At 37.9% G+C, this 25,570-nt stretch overlaps 1 protein-coding gene across 3 annotated transcripts in view; it reads left to right on the top strand.

The window, feature by feature from the left end:
- The window catches only part of dntt (deoxynucleotidyltransferase, terminal), a 64,852-nt gene extending 41,183 nt beyond the window's left edge, over window positions 1-23,669 (top strand). Inside the window, exon 11 of one of the 3 annotated variants that reach the window (XM_077494994.1) lies at window positions 23,435-23,669. In XM_077494994.1, the coding sequence (XP_077351120.1) occupies window positions 23,435-23,521 (87 nt within the window). In that variant the 3' untranslated portion in view covers window positions 23,522-23,669. Of the gene's footprint in view, window positions 1-15,308; window positions 17,051-20,464; window positions 20,502-23,434 lie in introns of those variants that run through there. The other 2 variants (XM_077494995.1, XM_077494993.1) reach the window with 2 other exon arrangements.
- The last annotated feature ends 1,901 nt before the right edge of the window (window positions 23,670-25,570 follow it).

Here is a 25,570-nt window from a genome sequence, read left to right as displayed (position 1 = left end):
AGTGTGATTAATGAAGTCCTGGTGAAAAAGCTGCAAATGTAGATGTCGTGGCTAAGTCTAGTTGCTGATATGGGAAGACCATTTCTACTCTTTCTACCTGACGCTCATCAAGGAAAGTGTTGGGCCCAGGTAGCCTCCATGAATGACACTGAGCATAAATTACATCTCCGTCTACCACCCATATATTTCAATTTAAGTATTGGACCAGTTATAGTCAAATACATGCCAAATGTCTGAGGTCAAAGACGAAATTGTGTTTCTTCAAACTTGGCATCACAGATTCAATCGAAGAGCTTAACCTCTGGGAAACAATTGTCAATTACATATCAATTAATTATTTTTGCTTTGCTTTTATTCAGTAGTTAAATGTAATGCGCCTGCCTCTAATTTACATGGTGCTACTGTCAAGTGAAATTTTGTCTGTGGTAAACAGCACATTTGTCAAAAGTTTGATATTGTCACTGTCCTGTCAAAAACACGTTTGTCCATTTGTGTCTTTTTTTTAAAAACATTTTTAAGTGTTTTTCACAGGACAGTGACGATATGCTAAAATACACATGAGATTAAATATGTGATAGATATATGGACAAGTACCGATACCAGGTAATAGAATCTGGCTGATACCCGTCGTTTTTTCAAAATATTGGTACTCGCAACGGTGGCTGATATTGTTATTGGCCATCCTCTTCTGGCTGTTTTTCACTCAGGAACTAGAAATGAGTAATTAGAAGAATAAAAAGTTACCATTCATTTAATGCAATTTTAAGGAAACATTCAATATTTAGGGTAATAGTTTTTTTTTTTTTTTTTTTTTTTTTTTTAATTATCTCTCATTGTGTTTTTTGGGAAATTTTATGCGTCAAGACTAAAAAATACTTGTTTTATCAGTACTTGGTATCGATATTGGTGAATACGCAAGATTTGAGTACTTGTACTGGGATCAGTCTGAAATAAAGTGTTAACGAACATCCCTATAATAAATACAGATAGTAAGACGTTTAAATCGTTAGTATTTGTTAAAGGGAAGTCAACCTTAAACATTTTTTGACAATAATATGTTATATGTGACTTTACTGGTCTAAACATGACTTTCTGATTGATACTGATTAATAATAATTGGTTATGATGTCATATTTACTCGACAGCAGGTAACAAAATGGCCGCTTCCAGACTTCCAGACTCGTATTTCACTAACTCAAATACCGTATTTAGTAGGGGTGTGAATTGCCTAGTACCTGACGATTCGATTCGTATCACGATTCACAGGTCACGATTCGATTCGATACCGATTAATCCCGATACGAATGGTCACGATTCGATACCGATTAATCCCGATACGAATTTATAAGTCGATTGTTGCGATTTTTTTCCATTCAAATTTAGAAAATACTATCAGTAAATTTGTACATGTACACTGTAAGATTTGTATGAATATATTTATCTAAAACTTGAGGCTTATAACCGTGAGCCACTGTACACAAACAGTTTGCAATCTGTTTCACATTTGAACAGCATTAAAATAAAAATATTAAGGCTTAATGTGCCGTTCATAGAACATTCTTCCATGCTCAAGGTGTGAATCCTAAAAAAAAAAAAAAAAAAAAAAAAAAAAAAAAAAAAAAAAAAAATTCAAAAAAAAAAAAAAAAAATCAATTCTGCCGATTATTGAATCGATTCGAGAATCGCGCGATGTAGTATCGCGATATATCGCCGAATCGATTTTTTTTAACACCCCTAGTATTTAGACTAGTGGGGCTACATAGAACATATTGTTTAAAAAAAAAATGGGGTTGACTTTCGCTTTAATGATCATTTGATTAATACTGAGGTGTTCGACTCAAATAAAATACGTGTAAAAAGCCTCAGAATGAAATGTATTTTGATTTAAAAGACGGTTATTTTCTAATAAAATGCTGGTTGATTCTTGATGACAAGAATGCAACAATAAATATGAATCTGTTACACATGTTCTACTTTCTAAAGATGACCAAAATGTTGCATTACCCATTCATACCACAGATTCCTTAAAATACCCTTTCAAATACGAGAAATTCAGTTGATGGCGCCGACTTTTCCAGTTTTTCCTGACAAGCATAAAAATGTTTAATTTAAAAAGTGATCAGCCCGTAAAGATAGTTCCTTGTCGTGCAGAAATTCTCTGCCCCCCAAGGCGGGGAGCCGAAATTAATGTGAAGCTCACTGTCAAATTAGAAAATCGAGGGTGTAGAGTGCTCACAGCTCTTTCGACCCGCCCCCCCTGTGAGCAGTGGATGACTGGACAATAACAGGGCAATTGCACTGGGCTTTGGGGAGCAAGAGTTCCGAAGCTCCCCCTCCGTTTGCAAGCTGGTGCGATGTTTGAGGATTGGAGTTGGTCATGAGAAGGATCTTAAGTGTGCAGGGGAAGGGGAGGAGAGGTTTAATTTAGCGGATGGTGGCACATGGACCCTCAGGGTTTTCACATATTGTAAGAAACACACACCTGCGCGTACGTTATGACAGACAAGTCAACTGTGGAAGGTGTCCTCTAAACAGTCAGCTGGCTGTTGAGGGTGCGGGGGGGAGCTTGGAAATTAGCCGCTGCACGTTTACAAACGAACGTGCGGTTCCTCGCACATTTGCGATTCACGCCGACAAACCTCCCTTCCCGTCTGTTCTTATGAATTTTAATTACAATTTAATTAACGGGCAGATGAAAAGACCTGGTGTAGTTGGAGTCGCATTGTGATATACTGTTTCAAGGTCAGATGCGGCAGTTTATTCCGTGCTAAGTGCACACTTTCAAGCCTCGGTGAATTTCTTTGCAACAGCCAAATCTGTGAAAATATATTTTTCGGGTAACCAAGGGGAAAAGTTCCACTGTTTAAAAAAAAAAGACACAAATATAAACATAAAGTAAGTTTCACGGCTCCATTTTTTGGCAGTGCAATCGAGTCTCACTATTTCCAAGAATAAATAAGAATGGCAAACTTACATTGTCGCCGTATCGCTGTTTTGAAGCTGTGTTGCCTATAATTACAGGAGCATAAACATCATCCCACACCAATTACAAGTGTGCACAAATATCCGTCTTTTTTTTGATAACCATGACAATTTCCGTCACAGGGCATTGGGTGAGAATCCCAATTTAATTCTCATTAACATATGCAATAACAAACTTAAAATTGTCCTGTTTGTTACCCAAATTTCGAGCTATCAATCATGGAAATTGCAGGGAATGGAATACTAAATAAGGCGTGCACCCAATTCTGTTTCGTGACCTCATTATAGTGAAGCGCTAGAGGGATAGTTTATTTCTCCCGTGCCTCACATGGGTGAAAACAACATCTTGCATTTAATTAGGTACACAAAGTCATCATCATTATAGTTTTTGTAGTATAATATCTATGTGGAAATGGAGTATTGCGGAAAAAAAGCATGTTTTATGCACAGTATTTTATGTAGTAACTCAATTTTTTGCTATGTTTATTGTATTATATTTATATCACGTTTCTGGTCACTTTTTTCATGTTCGTGAGTTGAATTAAGAATGTAGCTCAATAGTCTCAAATAATTATCAATTTCAAGCTCATCCCTGAAGTGTATGTCATATTTAAATTTACTTGTAGGCCTCATTTAATAAGAATTGCATTTTGTAGTAAATTGATACCAAGTACCGATACCACTAGCACTTCTGACAATGACAAGATAATTTTAAGGAAAGGCTTAATTAACTGTATATACACCAACATAGCATTTTCCTTAAAGTTGCTCACAACGTTGGCCGATACTGGTATCGATTGTCATTGCGTGTGCTGATACCTGTTGGTACTCAACTATAATATATGCACCATATTCAAAGCATAAATATAGAGCAGAGGTTCTTTACCTGGGTACGATCAAACCCCAGAGGTTCAGTGAGTTAGTCACAGGTGTTGGGCGGAGGTCAAGACACATACCCAACTCATGATTCGTGATGATACGCCCCAGTAGTCGACTTGTGACTGTTGTGATGGGACATCGTGTGATTTATTTATTATTGCAATCCTTTCATACTAACTGTCGGGCAAAAAATAAAGTAGTCGGACTGAGGAAAAGCGGTTCAGATAATGGATGGATGTACATTATAATTGAACGTATGGTATTCCACAAGGTTTAATTCTGGGGCCGCTGGTGTTTTCATTGTATCTGCTGCCCCTGGTTCGAAGAAGGGCTTGGTGAATGCACAACCACTGTTGCCAGCCAGGCACCCGATGCTAATGCTAACAGCTAGCTACTAGCCATGAGACCGGAGGCTTGTACCGTTTCATACAATGACGGCGTAATTACCTTGCGGTTTCTTCGTGACATATATTAGCCATTTAATATACTTTAGGGGTGGCATTATTATAATGGAGGTAGAAAATATGTAATTTCAAGTCTGACTCGAGTACTCACATGACTCGATTCCACACTTCTGGAATGTATGAGTAATCAGCTTGTGAGAATTTTACAGGTTACAAACACAAATTGCACCTAAAAATGTCATCATAGCATGTGACTCCTTGTTAGTTCTGAAATTGGTTGTTATCCAATCATACAGTAATAAAAACACGAAGCCCCCGCAGGCAAATTGCTAAAGAAGGTTTGCATGGAGCAGACCAAGATGAAAATGAATTGTCGGATTTAAAGTATCATATCTCAGCTCTACAGGATGCCTGCTGCTGATTTATTATATAAAACATTCCAGCATAAGCCTCATCGTCTGGCTCTAAGATAAGAATGGGAAATTACAAATTACAACATTCATTTGGATTTGTAAATAGGATTAGGAAAATTGGACTGTTTCAAATGTTGCAAACGTTCAGTCTTGGAATGTGTGGTGATAAACTCAAAACAAGCATGGAGCACACCCAGCAGCCAAATTTAGCAACTGTTATAATTGGTGGCAGGATTCTGAAGTGAGAACCTCATGTGGTTGACAGAAGTGCTAGTGTGAAAGTGTTTTCAATTTTTTTAGGCATCTGACAAAATGCATACTTATCTTAATGTTTACCACTAAATTTGAGGCTTGACCACAGTTGACAACTAAGAACCTAAGAGAAAAGACAAAACAATGGGACAGAAAACACTATTTGGTAGGTAAGCTACCTGTTAGGTACTCTGCAAGTGTCTGCTTACCGTGCTTGTGGATATGTTTTCGATTTTTCTCTTCCAAGAATAATGTACACAATTTCAGAGGGCACTCACAGCGCAAATTATAGCTACCGAACAGCTGTGCACTTTTGAAAAATTCACATACAGACGTCTTGTTGTCAAAACAATCGCTGTTCACAGACATACAAAAACAATTGAAAACACATCCTGCCAGCAAGAAGAGTATGGAAGGTCCCTAACTGAGCAGTAATTGTCGTTCCGACAGGGCAGAGAGAAAAATGTTGTTGTTGTCTGGTTAAATCATTACATCTCCAAAGCCAAGAAAAAAAGAAAAAGAAAGTTGGTATTATACCTCATTTTGCAATCATATGCTGCTTTGTTGCAACATCAACACAACAAATCGCCGAAATTGTGTTCCATTGCTAATTGAACGCTATATCACTAAACAATCACTAAATAAAAAAAAAAATAATGATTACAAATATAAAATTACTAATCACTTACTTAATTATTAATTAGAAAAGTATGCCATCTCTGCCGCCCCTATTTTGCTGATTTTCATATATCTTTTGGTGCCTCTGGAACATACTCACCACGATAAATAATGTAGGGATATAACGATATCCAAATATCACGATACGATATTATCACAATATGAAGCTCACAATACGATAATTATCACGATATTGTGGGGAGGTTAGCGATATTAAATAAAGGTCACAGTATTGTAAAAAAAAAAAAAAAAAAGAGCTAATACTACAAAAAAGTACAACATTGTGCTTTTGCACATAACAGCAATACATAGATATAAACTACCTCCATTTTAAACATAGAAGGGCCAAAACATCCCTAATGAAAATTAAACTGTACTAAAAAACTAGCCACCAGAGTATGCTATAACTGCACAAATGGAAATCAACCTGACTTTTTTTAACGGACGTGTAGCTTTTAAATATTATGAACATGACAACAACGATATTGTGGCAGTTTTAATATCACAATATCACGATATTGCCATTATCGTGACATCCCTGCTGTAATGCAATTACGCTGAACACAGTACATGTTATTTATGAAGTGCGTTTCGGGATAAAAAAAAAATGGCACTTTATATAGATTCATGCTCGGTTACCCCAAACCTGGTGCTTGAACTTAATCGGTACAGTTTTTCCCAAACGCCACAAAGGATGGCCCAGGCCAAGATTTGAACCCACCACCTCCTAAAACAGTCTTGCGTAAATGGCCTGACAGACTAAACTTACAGATTAATAGAATTGCTCAGGTTCTTTTTTTTTCTTTTTTCTTTTTTTTCAGTTTTGCTATTCATTCAGTGTTGCAAAATTGCAATACTGAATGAATAGCAAACTGAATCCGCACTCTTAGACAGAAAACGTAATCAATTTGACCAATCACCTGACAGAATTGCCACTGCATTAGTCACTTGGTAAAGAATGAATGGGTATTACACAATTCTTCATGTGACAATGATGCTGCATTCCATTAGAAATGGTGGATTTTTTTTTTTTTTTTTGAATGTTGGAAAAGACAATTTCTCACAAACAGTGTTAATACAGAGAGAAAAAATTTAATATGTAATATAAACTGCACTATATGTTTATGGGGGATATGTTTCGTTGGTGTCACACGCCTTTGCAACAGGTTTCCGTTTCTTTTTGTAATTATTCTCATTTAAAAAAAAAAAAATCTCTTACAAGGGCGCTGTTGCTAAGAATCTCTTTATTGTGGCATTTACGTTCGGGCACTTTGTGTGCTTTGCCCCACAGTTGCTCCAGAAAGAATGTGAGTAAAATATACTTTAATAGCATAAAAATGGATGCAATGTAAATTTAGCCAAGTAAATCATTGACTGTAATGCGTTATGCAGTGACGACAGCTGCCACTGTAATGTTTGCTGCAGTAATGCGCAATTTCAAGGTTGGCTCGTTATGACATTTGCTGTTCTGTATGTGTGTTCTGATGTTTTTAGAGATTGACTTTTGACAGTCAGTGCTAGTGTGTTAGTTACAAAATTAGTTCTGCTTGTGCATAGTGTTTATAGAACACCAGTTGCATGTAATAGTTACGAACAAGGGTTTATTAATTCATCGGTCAGTTTGTTGACACTATTCCTTATTCATATGTGCAAATGTATGGGAAGCACTTGAGGAGTACATGCTTGTTCACCTTAACCCGCCAACCAGTGACACTTATGACAGGAGAACAAAAATATGGACTTTCATTTTAAGATACAGCCACTGTTGCACATAGAGGTCAAGAAAGAATTAAGGCACTTTAATTGGAGAATGTGAAAGAGGGCAGCTGCATATGTGGATTGGTGGAAAGTTACTTTGTGCAAATATGAGGTAATCCACATCTAGTGTTTGTCATGCACATTGGTGGAAATCACTCAAATATTCTTGACCTTTTCACAATCAACTGATTTTCAAAGACTAGTTTGCGGCCCCCCCTCCCTTTTTATAGCCCCTCAGGACACATTTTCCAACATTTAACACATCCCAGCTGTTGAATAGGAAGGCCAATTGGTTTCTTTAAAAGTTGGGTAAATACTTACCGTTGTAGCTCCATTTCTACATGCTGCGTCCCGATTGTCAAGCTGTGATTTGTTGCTAGGCGACAAGATTCAGGGTTGACTGGACTCCCATTTTATTAGCATTTGGCAGTACCTGACCTTCATAGACCGCAGGCGTAGGGGACAGGTGCCAAAATTGTTAACATCTTAAACCCGCTTGTCGGACTGGCAACATATTGTAGGTCAGTTGCCATAAAAACACGTTTTTTAATAAATGTTTTTTTTAACAGGTGTTTTCTGACGATAAGATGGGCAATTACGTGTGTGGAATTGGGTGAACCATTATTTCATGCCTTCGCCATTACCAATCCAACCTCCTCTCGACCAAACTCTTATCCACCCACAAACAAGGGAAATTATAGTTTGTATTGAGGCAGTAAAAATGGAATTAAATAGCAGGCTATTATACCAACTCGTCTGAACATACTGGATGGAATGAAAGGTGCGCATATAATGAGAGAGGTGAAGCAGGATGAGTCTGAATCAAGTTTATCTCTCATAATAGAAGCAAAATGTGATCCATTATTGATGAACTGAAAGGCAGAAGGTTTCAGGACTGTCTGCTGCTGGACCGTGTTTGCCTTGTCGTATAGCATTAATTGACACTGAGCTGGCGGTGGCACAGTCACGCTTCCACTCGGGGCTCCTGTTTCAGTTTGGCCCATGCATGATTTATTTAGAGGAACACTCGAATGAACAATCGCCGGGCTGGTTCAGGCTGATCTTGCGGTCACTGTGCAGCCTTTGTGTGATTTGACTCTACATTAGCAGGAAAGTGAGCAGACAGTATGTCTTGCTAAGAGGAGTGCTGACCTCACTCACATTGTGACCTCAGACTTTATATTGTGACCTTTTAGCTCAAGTTGTGAATGAATGACGAAAAAGTATTCCTGGAACAAATGCATCCAATTGTTAGCTTGTGCACGTACGTAGTGCACTTTCTCACTCAAATCAACATGCTCATCCTAGCAGTTACCGCTTACTCGTAGTTATTTTGTACTGTATGTTTTCATAACCTGGCGTGTGTAGCTAGTCCCAATCATTTGGAATTGGTGAATCGGTCCCCAGACGCCACCAGCAGGCCCACCCCGCCAGGCGACCTCGGATCAGCTTTCACACATTTTGTGGCTTCCAGAAGAGTAGATCGGCTTGCATTTGGCCCATTGCTTTCAAGCAATTTTGCCTCGATTCTGGTCAGCTCATCCACCACTGTTGCTACTTGTAGTTGTTGATAGACTCCTGAGCGCTACCAAGACCAGCTCACCCAGCAGAGCGGAATTTACAATCAGAGGTTAATGTTATGGCTCACTGTATATGAAAAAGAGAAAAACTACCTGATATAAAAATGACTGAAACACTACCAGAAATCCTGCCTAGGGTGCCAAGTTGCTTAGGAACGCCACTGTCATACCTGCATGTTGCATTCGGCAAAACAACAAATGTATCCATCCCTAATCCAAGTGTTTACGGAAAGTTAATCATTTGAAATGAATCAGCTCGAAAAATGTGACATCCTCGCCACATCATACTGATGATTTCAAATGAGATGTTTTCTCTTTGCTCATTTTAAAATGAGTCTGCTTCAAGTGACTGCCCCTAACTATTGTGATGAGGTGGAAAAGAGGCTGAGCAAACTCGCCATAACAATTCACTCCCACAAACGCTTCTTCCTAAGGGACTCTTAAATAAATGATCGTCGAAATTAAATTGCTCTGAATGGGACTTCAACAAAATGTTGAAATGATCTCAGAGTGAAATAACAATTTTGTCTTGTTAAAAAAAAAAATCTTAATGCAGTACATGAAGAGGATTTGCTGAACTCGCTCCTATCACGACAGCATCCAGAGATCACGAAGAGCGGAACGAGCTTACATAAATACTCAGTTGGCTTTAGATTTTTCTCGCTTCCAACTCACAGCCTGAATTCTTAACCTCCATATAGAGAATACCCATAATGGTCTTGAAAGCGCCTGCTCCCTGCTCAACAAACCCGTTAATTATTCATGAGTCTTGGTGCAAGAGAGAAAGTTAATTTTCTGCTATCATTAGAGGGGTGTTCTGTGTGGCTCCAAATGAAGGAGGAGACAATATACAACTGCAAGCTCAGTTGTCAACCTCTTAAACATGTGATGTAGAAACAACAGCTTACCTGTCATTCTTGATTAATTAACACATTTAAGGCACATTTGCAGATGCTTGTTGTGCAGTACACAAACAGCAGACTAAAGGTCGTTGGTAAGGATTTACTTTTTAGTAATTGCAACACAAGTGATGACGATGGCTGAGAAAGTTCAAGAAGCAGAATGAGAGAAGCAAGTCTTGCTTTTGCTGTAGTAAAATCCACAATGTGTTTGTGAGACTCACGCCGCCACCTCCATGTTGGAGTCCGCTGAGGCTGGAAAACAGGTGCAGTGACCGAGGATAGTGACGGGGACAGCTCGGGAACATTTGCAATAGGAAGCTGAAGAAATGCTCAAATCTAGTTCTAAGGAGTGAGTTCATAAATAAACACTCATGTCCCGGCTATGACCTTTTTTTGTTTTGAAAAAGCTTCTAGTCCAGTGCTTCAAACCTTTTACCACAATACCAGCTCAAAAAGCGCTTGACACCAACATTATAAAAAAATATTAAATGACAGTGGAAGATTCAAGTTTACATCAAAATCAAGGTTAAAATGGATGTTTACTGTAAATCGTTGTAGCACAGTATAAACCAGGGGTGTCCAAACTTTTTCATTTGAGGGCCACATACAGAAAATCAGAAGGACGCAAGGGCCACATAATGTTATGAAGAGTTTAGTCCTAAAAAGTGTACAAATAATTTATTTGTGCTTTTGCATATTTAGAAAAATGCTACAGTATATAAACAATTTATTTGTAATATGGCAGTAGGGTTATTATAGTTTTGTGAATTTTTCATTTTTCTTAGTTTTCAGGGTGGTTCTGTTAGTTTTGATTAGTTTAGTTCTTTAAAAAATGCTTAGTTTTAGTTTAGTTTGTTAATTTCAGTATTAGTATTAGGTTTTTTTTGTTTTTTGTTTTTTGTATTACTTGTACGCAATATTTTAAAAAAAAAACACCATGGGAGCAACGTCATCTTTTGGTGCTTTTCTATTGGCTGCTAGATGACGTCACTTCTGTGTGACATACTTTCAAACATCATTATTCCGGTTTATATCAAAATTAATCTACTAAAAATCACATTTAAAATCATCCCCAAAGGCTCATGCATTAAATTAATTACCAAAGACTAAAACGAAGGACATGTTCATAAAATAAATGTTATTCAAATTCATTGTCCTAAAAAAAAACGAGTCTCTGTTACTTTGAGAACAGTTCTTTACTATGATGCCAAAGGATAACAGTTAATGGTGATATTTTTTGTGTACTCAAATCTATAATTAATTTAATTCCTTCTTTCTTTTTTAGTAACATCTTTTTATTTACAAAAAGTAGAAGAGACAAATGAAATGAAGTTCCAAAATTTCATAAATCAGACAATGATGGCACAACACTTTATTTTAAGTCTTTTCTCATCCAAAAAATGTTTTGCGGTGGTTTTAGGGGGTACTTGGCTGAAAAAATATTTCACAGACGGTACAACACTCAAAAAAGTTTAAGAACCACTGCTCGAAAACAATTAAAGTGAGATTCATGTTTCTTGGCAAATCAGTTTGTTATTTTCGTCAGATTTCTTTTTAACAGATGTTACAAGCACTTTCTCACCAATCTCCATCTTAACATCAATTGAACAACCGCTGTAACATTAGTAGTGTCACAATTTTCCATGACATCTGAACTCATTAGTATGATAGTTGGGGGGCACATTTCACAAATCACATTTAACAAATTGTTATTTTTTTTTTTGGGGGGGGGGGGCATATATACTGGACGCAATAAATGTTCATTCAATTCAGGTATCATAAAATGCTAACAATGCATCACAAACTTCCAATGTTTCCTTCCAGTATTAACTCATTCACTGCCTTTGACAAGTATACTTGTCAATTGTATTTTTTAGAGCGGTGCTAAATGGGGGCGAATCTGAGCATGCTCCACTGTAAATATCAAACTTGGAAACAACTTTACTGATGCCCAACTACCGGTAGATGACATCATTGCCCCATTTTATAGGAAATAAACACAGTTTCAGAGTCCATGGGAGAAATGGCTGTATTTTGGCAAACCTACATTTTTCTACTGTCAATTATAAAAGAATGGGACGGGGCAAAAAGTAGGGAGTCTATTCTGTTTTTTGGTAGATTCGGTTTATATATAATTATTGAATGTAATATCACGTGAGTATTGACAATTTCAAAATTTTAGAAAATGACTGGCAGTGAATGAGTTTTAATGGTTCTGAAAACATGTTTTTTTTTTTTTTTTTTTTTTTTTTCTCCGCTTCGCTCATCGTTATAGATGGCCATTACATTGGTGCATCCAAAGCCACTAAACAATTTTCATTTGCAAATGTTTGCTCCTCACAGGCGCAGAGAGCAATAACATTTGCATATTTTGAGTTGGGTGGCGATGTTTCTGATGAGGAATTCATTATTTACTGGACCTCTGCCTGCTTTACAGCCTGATTAGCAAGCCGGGGAAGGTTGGATAATGACAACAACACTAAATCCAATATGGATGTTTTATAAGCAGCCGTGTTTTATGACTCTTCTCCTAATTGCTGGTGTGATTAGTAAGGTGCATGTGCCCTTCTGGTTTGTGTCTCCGGTGTTTGACCTGAGGTCCTGCCGAGTGGAGGACAAGAGAAGCCGCGCGTACGTGTGGCTGATTGCTGTTGAACGTGCGTTATCGACAACCCACTTTCTATTCCTCTGACAGTTTTTTTTCTGTTGTCATCCAAACAAATTAATTTATTAATTAATCACTGTGCCTTTTTTCCCCACGAAGAATAACCATCAAATATTATACTTGTGCAATAAACAATAAACTATTATCTGATTTGATTTGCAATAATGCCCTTTTATCAAAAGTCTATACATCAGTTTAAAATGACCTTAGAATCAGTTAAATTGAAGCGTTTAAGGTCTTAACTTGTGAATTTTCATGAATTTATTATATAGAAGTAATGGTATCTTGATCAATAATATCTTTATAAAGGCAGGATATTGGCTATTCTGCTTGCATTGATATCATTATATTGTGCAAGTGGCAATATTGTAGTGTAGTCAGTATAGTATATCCATCCATCCATTATCTGAACCGCATATGTAAAACATATTGTGCAAAAGTCTTTTTCTACCTTTAGAATTTTCTCTTTTCACAATGCCATAATGGTCATTTACTGCATAACTAGATTACCACGAAGTAGCACACAAAACAGCACCAAGCTAAATAAAATCATACAGCTCTATATATGAGTTTTTTTTTTTTCTTTTAACCATCAGTTTGTTTGCTCGCAGGCTATTTGATAGTTCATGGACATATAGCCTGGACATATATATATATATATATGTATATTTTATGAAAATACTTTAATGAAAAACTACTTGGATATTATGGAATTTCCACACCAAAACATATTTCTTTCAGTTAATTATCTATGTCTATGGGTTTGGTTGTAGTGCAATATAATTTTGGGGGGAGATTTGGCATTTGAACACACACAGATCACAGGTGTGTACATCACTTTGCATGAGTGCATTTGCATGCTTTATTGTGGTTTGCAAAGTAGAATCTGGGAAACTGAGGAACAAAAGCAACTAATTAATGCATGAATCCACATATTTATCCACATAAAGAGGCAGTTTGAGGTTTAATAACCTGATCAATTGCATCATTTCTAGGAATCAACAGGTGCCCTAATTTCTCAATGGTAGCTTTTCAAGGAGGAGTCTCCATGACTTGAAAGCCTCCATTTGGTAGAACACCAACACACATTTTGGCAACGTAGTCTGAACCAGTCAGAGAAAGTAAAGGGCACGGCCATCTTCTGGTTGGCTGTATTCCAGATATGTACGTGCGTAAGTCAAAGTTTCAACCACCTTATACGGAATACGGGGAGCCGCTTCGATTGGCCAGCAGTCTACTGCATTCCATCCCACAATGGCACACAATGCACACACCCTATTTGATCTATGCCAGTCAAGCAAATTACCGAAAGAAGGAATACTCCACCCATGTGAGAAGTTAGACTAGTTAGTCTTTCCATCTTAGTGGAAAAGCAGATTGATAGAGCTGCGAAGGCCAACGATTAACACATTTTCTTCTGTAGACAATGTCAGGTCCTTGGCGGATGTTACACTTCTAAGACTCAGTTTGGCCTGAAAATGTCTCCTAGAAGATGTGTATTAGTGTTTAAAAAGCTGCACCTTTTAACAGCACGCAGACATTGTAAAATACATTCCATGGAATTCAGGTCACTTTTTGATTTCATATTTCACCATACACCCTGCAGTTTGTCCCAAATTTTGGAAACTAATAGTTCTGCTTTGCCACAGTCCCCATTTGTGCCCTGGCATACATATAAAGTCGAGAAACACTGTTGAGGTTGTCGTATCAACACGTGGTAGAAAAACACGTCTGTCCCAGTAAACATGAATCTATTGTGTATTGGATTTTCAGTTTTGAGGTGTCAAATCCAGGTCTATGTATATATCTTGAAACATAAAGTGACTTTAACTCATTGCAGCTTCCTCCAGTGCCACTCACACTGGTTTATGGCTGGTGAGTGATTTGAGTGTGCTACAGAAAAGCACTGTATTAATCTGATGCATTCTTATTATTTACAAGCAACATTTAATTAATAACCCACAAGTTTAAGTTGACAATATTGACATTTTATAGTCATCCTACCTAAAAAAAAAAAAAAAAAAAAAAAAAAAAAAAAAAATTGAGTTACCTTTACTCAAGTTTACTGCGACTGTATGAATTGTCTTTGCACATTTATGTTCAGCTTTCAAGCTGCTGAACACAGAAAATAGTTTCTCATATTGCTACTGCCGCCTAGGGACAAACAATGAAACTACACACCCCCTTTTTCATGTACACAATGCGCATATGACGTCACATCCGCAGACAGAGGGTGGGAAATTTGAAACCGAGTCCAGTCGGAAAACTATTGGTCAGAGGCTTGCAGTAGTACCCATTGTGAACAGCTGAAGTGTTAATCTATTAATTAGAAGATTTTTTTGTCATAAATAGTCAAATAAAAAGGCTATATATTTGGTCAAATTGTTGCAGAGAGCAGCTTTAAAATGATTTAAACAAAATAAAGATATATCCATCCATTTTCTTATTCCACTTATTCCACTTATTCCTCACAAGGGTCGCGGGGGGTGCTGGAGCCTATCTCAGCTGGCTTTGGGCAGTAGGCGGGGTACACTCTGGACTGGTTGCCAGCCAATCGCAGAATAAATATAAATGTATAAATAATATGACAATGTCCTTCAAAGTAGTGATGCGTGATACCAGACTATTTTGATTCCATATGATATGACTGATTACTTACTTAGTCAATACCCAATCGATACTCGTGAAAGTATCTCTAATACCATAAGTACCTCAATGTCTCAAAGTTGTGTTGATGAGCTTTCAAGTTTTTCCCTTGGTCTCTTTTTCTGTCCTGCTTTGATGTGTCTGTGGAGTCCATCCGGGTCCGGGCAGGCAGCCATGTCCATCTGCCCCATCCATCAAGCTATGGGCCGGGTGGCACACAGAGGATGACGGCTAACAGAGAAGAGGCAGATGTTTTGCAGGGACTCGTATGTGTTCACACCCACGAGGGACGTCATTATAGGGAGGACAGAGAAACATGTAGCTGATTAGCAGCTTATTAAGTCAAGGACACTGACTCACGCTAGCACACAGTGCTTTCATTTTGGTCAGGAATGTTGATGATTGTTGCTAATGCAGCAGCGAAGACGACATACGCGCTCCAATACACAAGTATTGGAACAGTGAGGCCAATTCTTTTTATTTTTTATTTTATTTAGTTGTTTTTTTTACTATAGACTGAAAACATTTGAGGCTTTATTTCCAAATAAGGTTTGAAAAAAAAAAATAATCGTTTGACAGCTCTAATTATAATTAGAGCTGTCTCATTGATTACATTTTTTGATCAGATTCATCACATCTTAAAATTTTGATTAATCGCGATTAATCGCTTATTTAAAAAGGCTTTTTTTATCAACATTTTTTGCCCGCCAAATTTAAAATGCACCTCTTATGTGTTAATTTTTTCGGTATTTAGTGTTAAGAGGATGTCTCATCCCCCTCTTTTTCTAATCAGTTAATTACTTGCATAATTTAAAGTGAAAAAAAAATACCCATATAATTTGACATCAACAAATATTCTGAATGTCACATGCAAACATTTATTAAATGCTTCACTTTAATGCATGTTATGTTTATTGTTCATACACAGCCTGTGCTACCTTTAACTTAGCCATCCGCTGTCAAGCTAAAAGATCATCTGCAGTCAAAATTAATAGTGCGATTAATCTGCGTTAATACATGATTAATGTGATAATTTTTTGTGATTAATTAATTAGTTAACGCTTTAACTTTGACAGCACTAGTTATGATACTCTTTTTTTCTTTCTTTCTTTTTTTCATGCAAGCGAAAGTACTGGACCATGTGACTGATAGGTGTGTTTTGATGCCTAGGTTGTCCTATTATTGATTATTGCAAGGATAAACAGAATATATAAGCTTGGTTTCAGATTTGTGTTTTGCCCACGATGCCTACATTTGCTGATCAGAATTAGAGCTGACCTTGATGGAGGTCTTTGCTTGGCTGGGTACCATTCTAGTGTGTTGGTATCTCCACATCATCTCTCAGTCGGATATTTTAGAATGAACAGCTGCTCTGTTTTGAAATCCCCATTTGATGCACCAGCAGGAATAAAAAAAACAAAACATTTTTGCATTATCAAAAGCAGTCCAGCCTTGCGTATGGTCAAAGTTCAAGGTACATAAGACTCATGGTCACACTGTTGTGCTAAGTAAATAAATACGAACCTTGTGAAGGTAAGTGAGGTTTTGGGAATCGAGGAACGTGAACACCAAAGAAAAGGACCTAAGTCCTGATCGGCGATAATGGCTGAATTCGTAATGTTGGAAATCTCATCTGTGTTTCCCCCTATAGCAGGATGCCCTCTATTGTCCTGTCTTCCCTCTGAACAATTGGCCCTGCCATGTATTGTAGTAGAAGTGGATTTACTGCAAATCACATCAGCCGTGTCAAGCACTTTTTCATGTTTTCTCCCACTCCTCCATACAGCTTCAGCCTGTTATCACCTACGAGTTCAGTATTATATTTTGTGCCGCACCATAAATTACAGTGATATGTCTGCATGTTATTTGATTTGAGTTGTTAGAGCAATAAATGGGCCTGAGGTTATGAGCAAAGCAAAAACTAAAGGCTGTGTGCACCACTTAATGTGTCTCAATATGATTTCACTGTAATATAAATGATCCACTCCACAAAAGTTTTTTCCCCCCTGAAAACAAACAACCAAACATTATTCCTTTAAATATTCTGTGTGCATAAGCAATAGAGACAAGCATATAAACAGCAAATTGTTATCAAGTGACAGAGTAAACTGCTTGAAGAGGCGGCCATTTTAGAATAATGAATTTATATTACAGCTAAGGTCTTATTTTTTCATTATGACCACAACTTTTATTGCTGCCAAAAAATAAAATGAAAATGAAAAAAGAATCATCCAAGTCTTTCATAGAAAGTCATATCACCATAGAAGTATCACCCTTTGAATTGGGGTGATACATTTTTCATCAATGCAATCACACCTTCAGACATCACACACAATCTTACAAAGCACCGAAAGATCCTGTCAGAATTTCTGATCTTGATGAAGGGCGAAATAGAACAAGAAATGTAAGCGGGAAACATATTTAAAATAACAGTGTGGGTTCTTATTGCGTGTTCAAATTTTATTATTATTATTATTATTATTATTATTATTATTATTATTATTATTATTATTATTATTATTATTATTGTGCAACAGAAAGGTCTCTGATAGGGTCAGGAAGAATTAGTGATAGTCTTGATTAGGGATGAAATATGTCAATTAATAAGACAGAAACATATTTTTCACAATTTATATTGTATTTTATGATTAAACTTCTTTTGTGCAATAGCACAGTATTGAATTTAATATAGAATAGGAATTTACTGTATTTCCTCAAATAGCTTTAAATTCAATAAAAGGCATGGCAAGACTTGGCACTTTTAATTATATAGCACATTTTAGCTAGCTTACTTAGTATGCTTTACATAATTAAAAGTACATCATTTAAAGCAAACCACAGAAATAAAAGATAGCCTACTAAAATTACTACTGTGCAAGAAAAATATAAAAAAATAGAGTTGAAATATGATTTAGAAAACCTCAATCAATTAGAAGCATTAACACTTTGAGCTGACTTCTGTTGACAGCTTTATTTGCACCATAACAGCTAAATGCTGCTTCAGCATATTTGCTTTGAAAGCTGGGTTTTATTAACCTTGCTCTCGCAAAATAAATTCTCGCGGAATTTGTGAGTTCACAAATTCCAGAGAATACATCTTGTACCGCTCCCGCTGATAACCGCTGTTCCAGTGGTTCGGACCAATCACAGAGCGACATTGTGTTTGGGGGGGGTGATACGCAACTGTGATGAAACGAGGAAGCCGGCGCCGACGCCGGAGCTAACAATCAAACCTAACATGGACAAATGGATGCTACAATTAATTCTGTTCTCGCAGAATTTTTATTAATTATTATTATTATTATTATTGATGTATTATTTATTATTATTAATTTATTTATTAATCACCGTTTCGTTGTTGAATGTTGAACAGCGCGAAGCGCTTCGTCCATTTCGAGCTGGTAAGATGTTCGTGCTTTTCCCGCTTCGACAAGAACGAACACGAAATTTTCACCTCATGGCCGTGATTGGTTAAAACAAATGTGTAGAATGCTGTATCGTCCAATCAGCTCCAATTATTGTACAGAATGTCCCGCCTTTGCCGACCAAATTACCGTGGAAAGGTACCAGATGGATATTGCGGAGAACTCACTTGAGTGAAGCGCATATTAATCTGGCTATTGCCAGGTTACAGTTTTATATTATATTGTGTAATTTATAATTGCGATCCTTTGGCTTCACTACTTTGTATTTGCTACTGCATGGATAAATAATCAGAGGTAGGCATGTCAATGAAATCTGAACATCCATCAATCGTCAAACTTTAACAGTTGGGATACCCTTCCACTATCATCAATCCGTCAATATTTCAAGCCATACCGCATTATCTTTCCATTTTCTGTTAGTTGGGAATACATTTAGAGCGACTCCTCCTTTTGAGGTAAGACATCAACCCAGAAGCTCCAAACTACCCTTTATTTGGATTTGGAGGTGCTGATTCTTATCCCCAGAGCTATGAACTATCCCAGCAACCGCGGGACAGCTTGATGAAACTATCAGTGCCATATAATTGGCAAATTTCAGAAATTTGATCCTCAGGCCATCACCAAACTGGATTTTTTTCTCTCTCTACACTTACATTCACCTACATTTGGTCCATGAAGGTAGCAGACAGAATCAGTGGCAAAGGGCACCCTTGGTGGAACCCAATGCCTTTGAGGAAGGGGTTCAATTGGAATGATTTAAATGTTATTTTTGAAATCTCTGTACTTGGAATTCTGCCCCGGTCTTGCTTGATGTACAACTTCACTTGCCCAACAGTCCGCGGTCTCCGTTGTGTTTTGCTCTTCTTAATGCACCACATATTTTCAATTGTAGACAGGTCTGGACTGCTGGCAGGTTAGGCTAGCCTAGGACACACTCTTTTACTACAAAGCTACACAGTTTTAACATGCAGAATGCAGATTTCCATTGTCTTGCTGAAAACTCAGTGATGACCTTGAAAAACGTGCTGCTTGGATGGTGGCATATGTTGCCCCCAAATCTGTTGATACCTTTCAGCATTATTGGTGCTTTTACGGATGTGCAAGTTACGCATGCCATGGGCATTAACACAACCCTACATCACAGATGTTGGCTTTTGGGAATAGTCTGGATGGTTATTTTCCTCTTTGGCACAAAAGACACGACTTTCATAATTTCCAAAATCAACTTGAAATGTGGACTCGTCAGACCACAGCACAATTTTCTACTTTTTTTTTAGCCCAGCTCAGATGAGTTTGGGCCTAGAGAGGCCGATGGTATGTCTAGGTTTTGTTATGTGGCTTTTGCTTTGCATGGTAGAGTTTTAAATTGAATTTATGCGGTAGCTGTATCGTTTCGGTCACAAATGCTATATGTATGGTTGTGAAGATTACGGGACTTTCGAGATAGGGCTAGTACAATTTAGTTTATTGCTTAAATTGTCTTCACGTTTCTGCTTGTCTTTGTCTTGTTTGCTTCACAGTGCCTCATGCCCTTTCTGGATGATAGATTTTAGCTTCAAATATTCAAGGATCAAAAGTTCTCTTTTTTTTATTTTAGTTTATATATTTTTGTTTGATTTTAAGATTTGAAAAAAACAACAACAACTGGATGCCTATATTAGCTCCAGTTCTAGGACTCCCTGTATGTATTAAATACTCACACCTCTTTGCCTCATTGCCAACCTGTCCTTTGCATTATCTCTAACAAGCGAGTACGGTGGACTTTCATTTTTCTCTTGGCTGACAACTTGTTGTTCCCATTTACTGTATGTCTGCCTCCAGCTGACAGCTTTGCTTCCCGTTCTTTTGGCTTTTCCTCCCATCCTTTTTGCACATGTCAGGTCCAGTTTAGCACTTGAAGGCAGGATGTGTCAAAATCACAGCTCATTCTCTCTCCAGGCGGTCCCGCTCCCAAGGTGAGTCAGAGCTCGTCAGCGCTCTTATGGAGACATAACCCCTCATCACATGGCATTGGTAGACAGCCAGCTGTTAATAACCTAGTCGTGTTTTGTCAGGGAAAGTGCTCATCTCATCTGCAGTAGCACAAGTACTTACAACAAAGTGTGGGGAGAAGGGAAAGACGATGCAAGGTGCAAATGAGGTAAATGGTCTAGGTGACCTGCTGGAACTATGACACATCATCCACAAAATACTGTACATATAGCTGATATTTATAATACAGTGTTGTCACAAATATTATTATTACACACCCAAACCCATTAATTCTGACCACGCTGAGCTCTGGTATGGAAAACCGACGTCCCGTGCCTCTCACATGACGTCACGCCGAAACTGGCCTGCTGGGTGGTTCTATCCAGCCAGCAGGATGGCTATGAAAATGAAAAATTATGGCAGTGACCCTGCAGCTATACATCGTGTTGGGTGAGCTACAATTTCCCACTGTGAGCCCATGAACGTGTATGTAGTCGAGTTCTGAATCCTTGTAATTAGAAAAGGAGCCTTTGTGTGGGGCAGAGCAACAAAGTTTGTTATTATTTTGGAATGGTTATGTAACCCATCGTGTGTGCTGGACCTCCGTGATATTAACGGTAGAGGTGGGAATCTTGGGGCACCTCACGATTCGATTGCGATTACGATTCAGAGGCTACGATTCAATTATAAAACGATTATTGATTCCCCCCCAGGCAGCAGAAAAAACCCCAATGTATTTTGGCGCTTTTAATGTTTCGTACATTAGTTACAAAAATAGTACAAAAGTCCTCTCAGGCCTACGTAAACTACTATTTCAGTATCAAGTTAACAGTTCAAAACAGTAAATAAAATACTCAAGTCCTCATTCTGTAACAACAGCTTTTAAGTATATTCAGTCTTCAACAGAATAAAACATAGCATTGAGCAAAAATATATTATCTTTATCCACTCAAAAGTGCACTGAGGTATAAATGAAAGACAATGTGAACTACTACTTCAATACAAATGCCTAAAAAAAAAAAAAAGTGCTTTCCTGCTTTTTAAGTTGTGTAAAGATGAACATGTAAACATTAAAGTTTCTCAGAGGTACAAAAAAAAAAAAAAAACTCAAGTGCTTTTCTGCTTTTTTACTTGTGTAAACATGAACGTGTAAACATTAATGGGATCGTTCGGGTTTTTTAACATGAATCTCAATTTGATCCTCACCTCCCGTGTGTGCGATCAGCACTGACTTCGGCGTTGGACGAGAGGAAAATAGTCCACCAAGCTGGCTGGGGTCTCGGAAATAAAGCGTTTTTCTTCTAAAAACTTTTTGTTTTCAAAAGCGTGATACATTTCCACCACAATACTCTTTTCTGAATAAAGTCAGACGCCATTACCGCCAGCCACTACTTTTCTGTTCGTTCGTTCGTATCACTGCGCGGCGCCCTGTAGAACGCTAACCGACGCACTGCAGCCAGCTAGCTGATACTTCCGCCTGAAGTTGTTTGCCTTTCGGAGCAGGTCTGATCCCACGAAGAGGTGGGTTGGTCAGCTCAGCCATGCTTGTTGTTGTTTTGAATCTCGAGGCGTGAGTTGTGGATGTGTAATCTCGGTCCGTCCCAAAAAGCGTCCCGAAGACCGCGCGCGCTACTGTGTTTCAGTTCCGCGTACTTTTCGCTCCGGTTCACTTTAGTTTCGCTTCCCTTGGCATATTTATATAATCGGAATTTGGACGTTTGTGAATCGTTCTCGATTGTTCCACGGCCGAATCGTGAATAATCTAAGAATCGGAAATTTTGCACACCTCTAATTAACGGTATCTTCATCATTTCATGTCGTAGTGCGATCACAGTGATATATATCTAAAACAACAACAATATAATCCTCTATCATTTATACAGTTATTTTGATGTGTTGGGTAATTAGTTAGCTCTGTTGCTACACTAATATAGCGTGCGAGACGATAACAACGCCTTTGGATGGCACAACAGTCACCTTTCGAATAAATCATCCTTGTAGCCCATGACGAATCGATTTCTGTTTAAGCCAACTGCTACACTAACGTACCAGATGGATTAAGTGTGGGTTTATTGTTCCTGTCTGTGAGTTGGGCACAGCGATGAGGTCCTGTAGAGGCGACTGTTATGTTACACTAGTCACTTGTGAATTGAGTGAAAGATAAGGAGCCCTTTATTTGTAGACAGATACCTAAAAACAGGAGCATCATAGTCTAGTTTACCGTGTTTGGGGCCACATCTTGCAATTTAGTGACAAAAAAAGTAGACTAGATTTTAGACTTGCAAAAATAAGGTCTAACTTGTGGCGCGGGTGGTGCGACATGATTTTGGTGGATGTGTGTTGTGAATGTGCTGCTTTTCATCCCACAACAGCACACAATGGTGCAAACACCCTCTTCTATCTGCGCTAGTCGACCGAAACACAGGTTGACTGCGCTCTGCCAAGACAGTATGGCCAAATCTGATTATTATAATTTTTTTGTCAACTTTCTCAATCCTAAACTCTCACTCCTTTGGTTCGTTATGTTAGCGATGTTGCGCGTCACAAACCACTCATCTCTATGGCTGATTGACATTTGATTTGCAGTCCGTATTTCTATTGACTTGTAAATAGTAAAACAATATAGAGTCATCACAACTTTTTTATTTTCTTGATGTGGTCAAATACATTTGACAATCTAGCCATTACATACTTGAACTTTGTTGTAATCATGAACCAGTGTAAATAAGTAATTTTAGTATTAAATACTGCCAAAAATAAATAATGAAGGAATCACATAGATTAAATATTTAATTGTATGTCTTTTGGTGTCTGGTTTCACAAATTCCTGTGCATTTCTGCCCATGACCCTGACTTTGCCATTTGTGTCTTCTTGGTAGCGAGAGTTCCTGACAGCAAGGAGCGAAGAGGACATATTTGCTCATCTGGGTCTTGAGTACATTGAGCCTCGGCAGAGAAATGCGTAGGCATCCAATTCCTCCTTGGATCTGTGACACTCGACATCTCCGTTTGTCCCATCTGCTTTCAAGTCTCGCTTTGATTTCTATACAGTTGCTTATTGATGATCCTATTTCTTGTTTTGTTTTTTGTTTTTTATTAAATACTTGTCCATGATTCATAATGTTGCTCATTCGCTGTTATCAGCAAGTGAATAAACACTCGGCTCCATTCGCAGTTTGCAAGTGTTGGAATGACATATGCAATACAAAAGCGATTGCGTGTCTTCGAGGGAGACTGAAAGAAGCACAATGGGAAGCAGAGAGAGAAAGCGAAGTCAGGGGAGACAGGAAACAATGAAAAAGAGGGGTGAGGGCTTGTCGAGAAAAATGTTGCAATCACTCTCTCGGCAGGAAAGTGCTCAGCGTGAAGCAGAAGAAGGTCTTGTGGGAATTGAGTGGCGGGTAATGAGCTTCAGATAAAGAGCCTTCCGTGTCGCCATTTAGCCTCCATTTCAGTCTGCGTCCACTGCAGATCATTTAGCTGCCATTCGATTATCCAAAGACTTGCGCCTCTCTTTAGCCAATGAAACATCTCAATCGCACGACCAAAATTAGTGGCAATCATCTCCAGTGGTGATCCGGAACAGATGGAGATGTGAGGTAGTTGTGATGAACCACATTGATGGAGCTTAAAAAAAAAGCAACAATGGTTTCAGTTCAGTTCCTCTGGTTTAATAAAGTATCTATCTATCTATCTATCTATCTATCTATCTATCTATCTATCTATCTATCTATCTATCTATCTATCTATCTATCTATCTATCTATCTATCACATAGTTTTGTGTTGTCATTTAGTAAATACATTTTGATTAATCACTCAAATGTCTTAATTGGAACATTTATCTATTTAAGGTTGGGTGTGTGTTCACTTATTTTTGTTTGATATTTATGGCAAAGAGGTAGAGTAACACCACGGTAATTTATTTTCTAGTGGCTCTAAAAAAAAAAAGTTACATTGTGAAAAGCCGCCGTACAGTATATTTATCACAAATTCCACACACTCCCACGTAACTTTGCAAGAAGCATCAATTGTTACAATGTTAAGTGACTCTACAATATGCAAATAGCCAATGACATGCTTATGTGTTCATAAAAGTGCCATGGATGCCTTGTGGTCAATGCTAGCTGGCTAGTATGGCTCACCGCGTACGACATGATTTGAGCACAGAACATGTACTTTAAATTTAAAATTTCCAATTCAAACCTATACATTAAATGTTGCACTGTAAGTATGGCAACTGGACTGTTCAGGTTTTGCGTCTCATCCAAGCAGGTTTCATCAGTTCAAAGTTGCGAGGATGGTGTAGGATCGAGATCCAAATATTTATTTTCTAAAATAGAGCCATGCCCCAACCCAAAATGTTTACACGCTTTTAGCTGTGGCTTTGTTTGAGACCACAAATGCAAAATTCCAAATTACAACCTTCATTGGTATAATCAGTTCCTCTTCACGTTTTAACTATGTTTATGTTTTTTTTGCATTATGAATAGTTTGAAAGGAATTCTATTAACAATTACTGTCCAAATGTCAATTCAAACATGCTTTTTTCCCCCCAATTGTAAAACCACACAACAATTGTTTATTCATGACTTTCAGCCAATCACGTGTCTATTTTCTATGCAAATTATTGCCTTTGGCTTTTCAGAGTCTGACATGCACAACCCTTCCCCCCCCCATTTTGACATCTGAGATTTAAGACGGCTGGCGTGTGACAACATGATAAATTGCATGCAGTCATTTGCCTACAAAACAATCATGCATTTCGCCATTTAGTCAGATTTACATTTCTATATTTGCAATCATATTCAATTTTCAGTGCTCGCTCACATTGATGTCCCCTGAAGTTTGACATGATGGCACAGGAGGACTGTATTTTAAACGCTCTCAGTCTTTATCCCGCAATATTTCACCCTCCCGCCTGACCTTTTGATAAGCACGCGCGCTTTGTTACGTGGCAGTGTAAAATGACATATGGCCGTCCTGCAGCTCTGTCTATTTGTCACCGCAGATATTA

Source organism: Festucalex cinctus, chromosome 14, assembly GCF_051991245.1.
Source record: "Festucalex cinctus isolate MCC-2025b chromosome 14, RoL_Fcin_1.0, whole genome shotgun sequence".
NCBI lineage: Eukaryota > Metazoa > Chordata > Actinopteri > Syngnathiformes > Syngnathidae > Festucalex > Festucalex cinctus.
The sequence above is the reverse complement of the archived record's forward strand: the minus strand, read 5'-3'. Positions and strand labels throughout refer to the sequence as shown.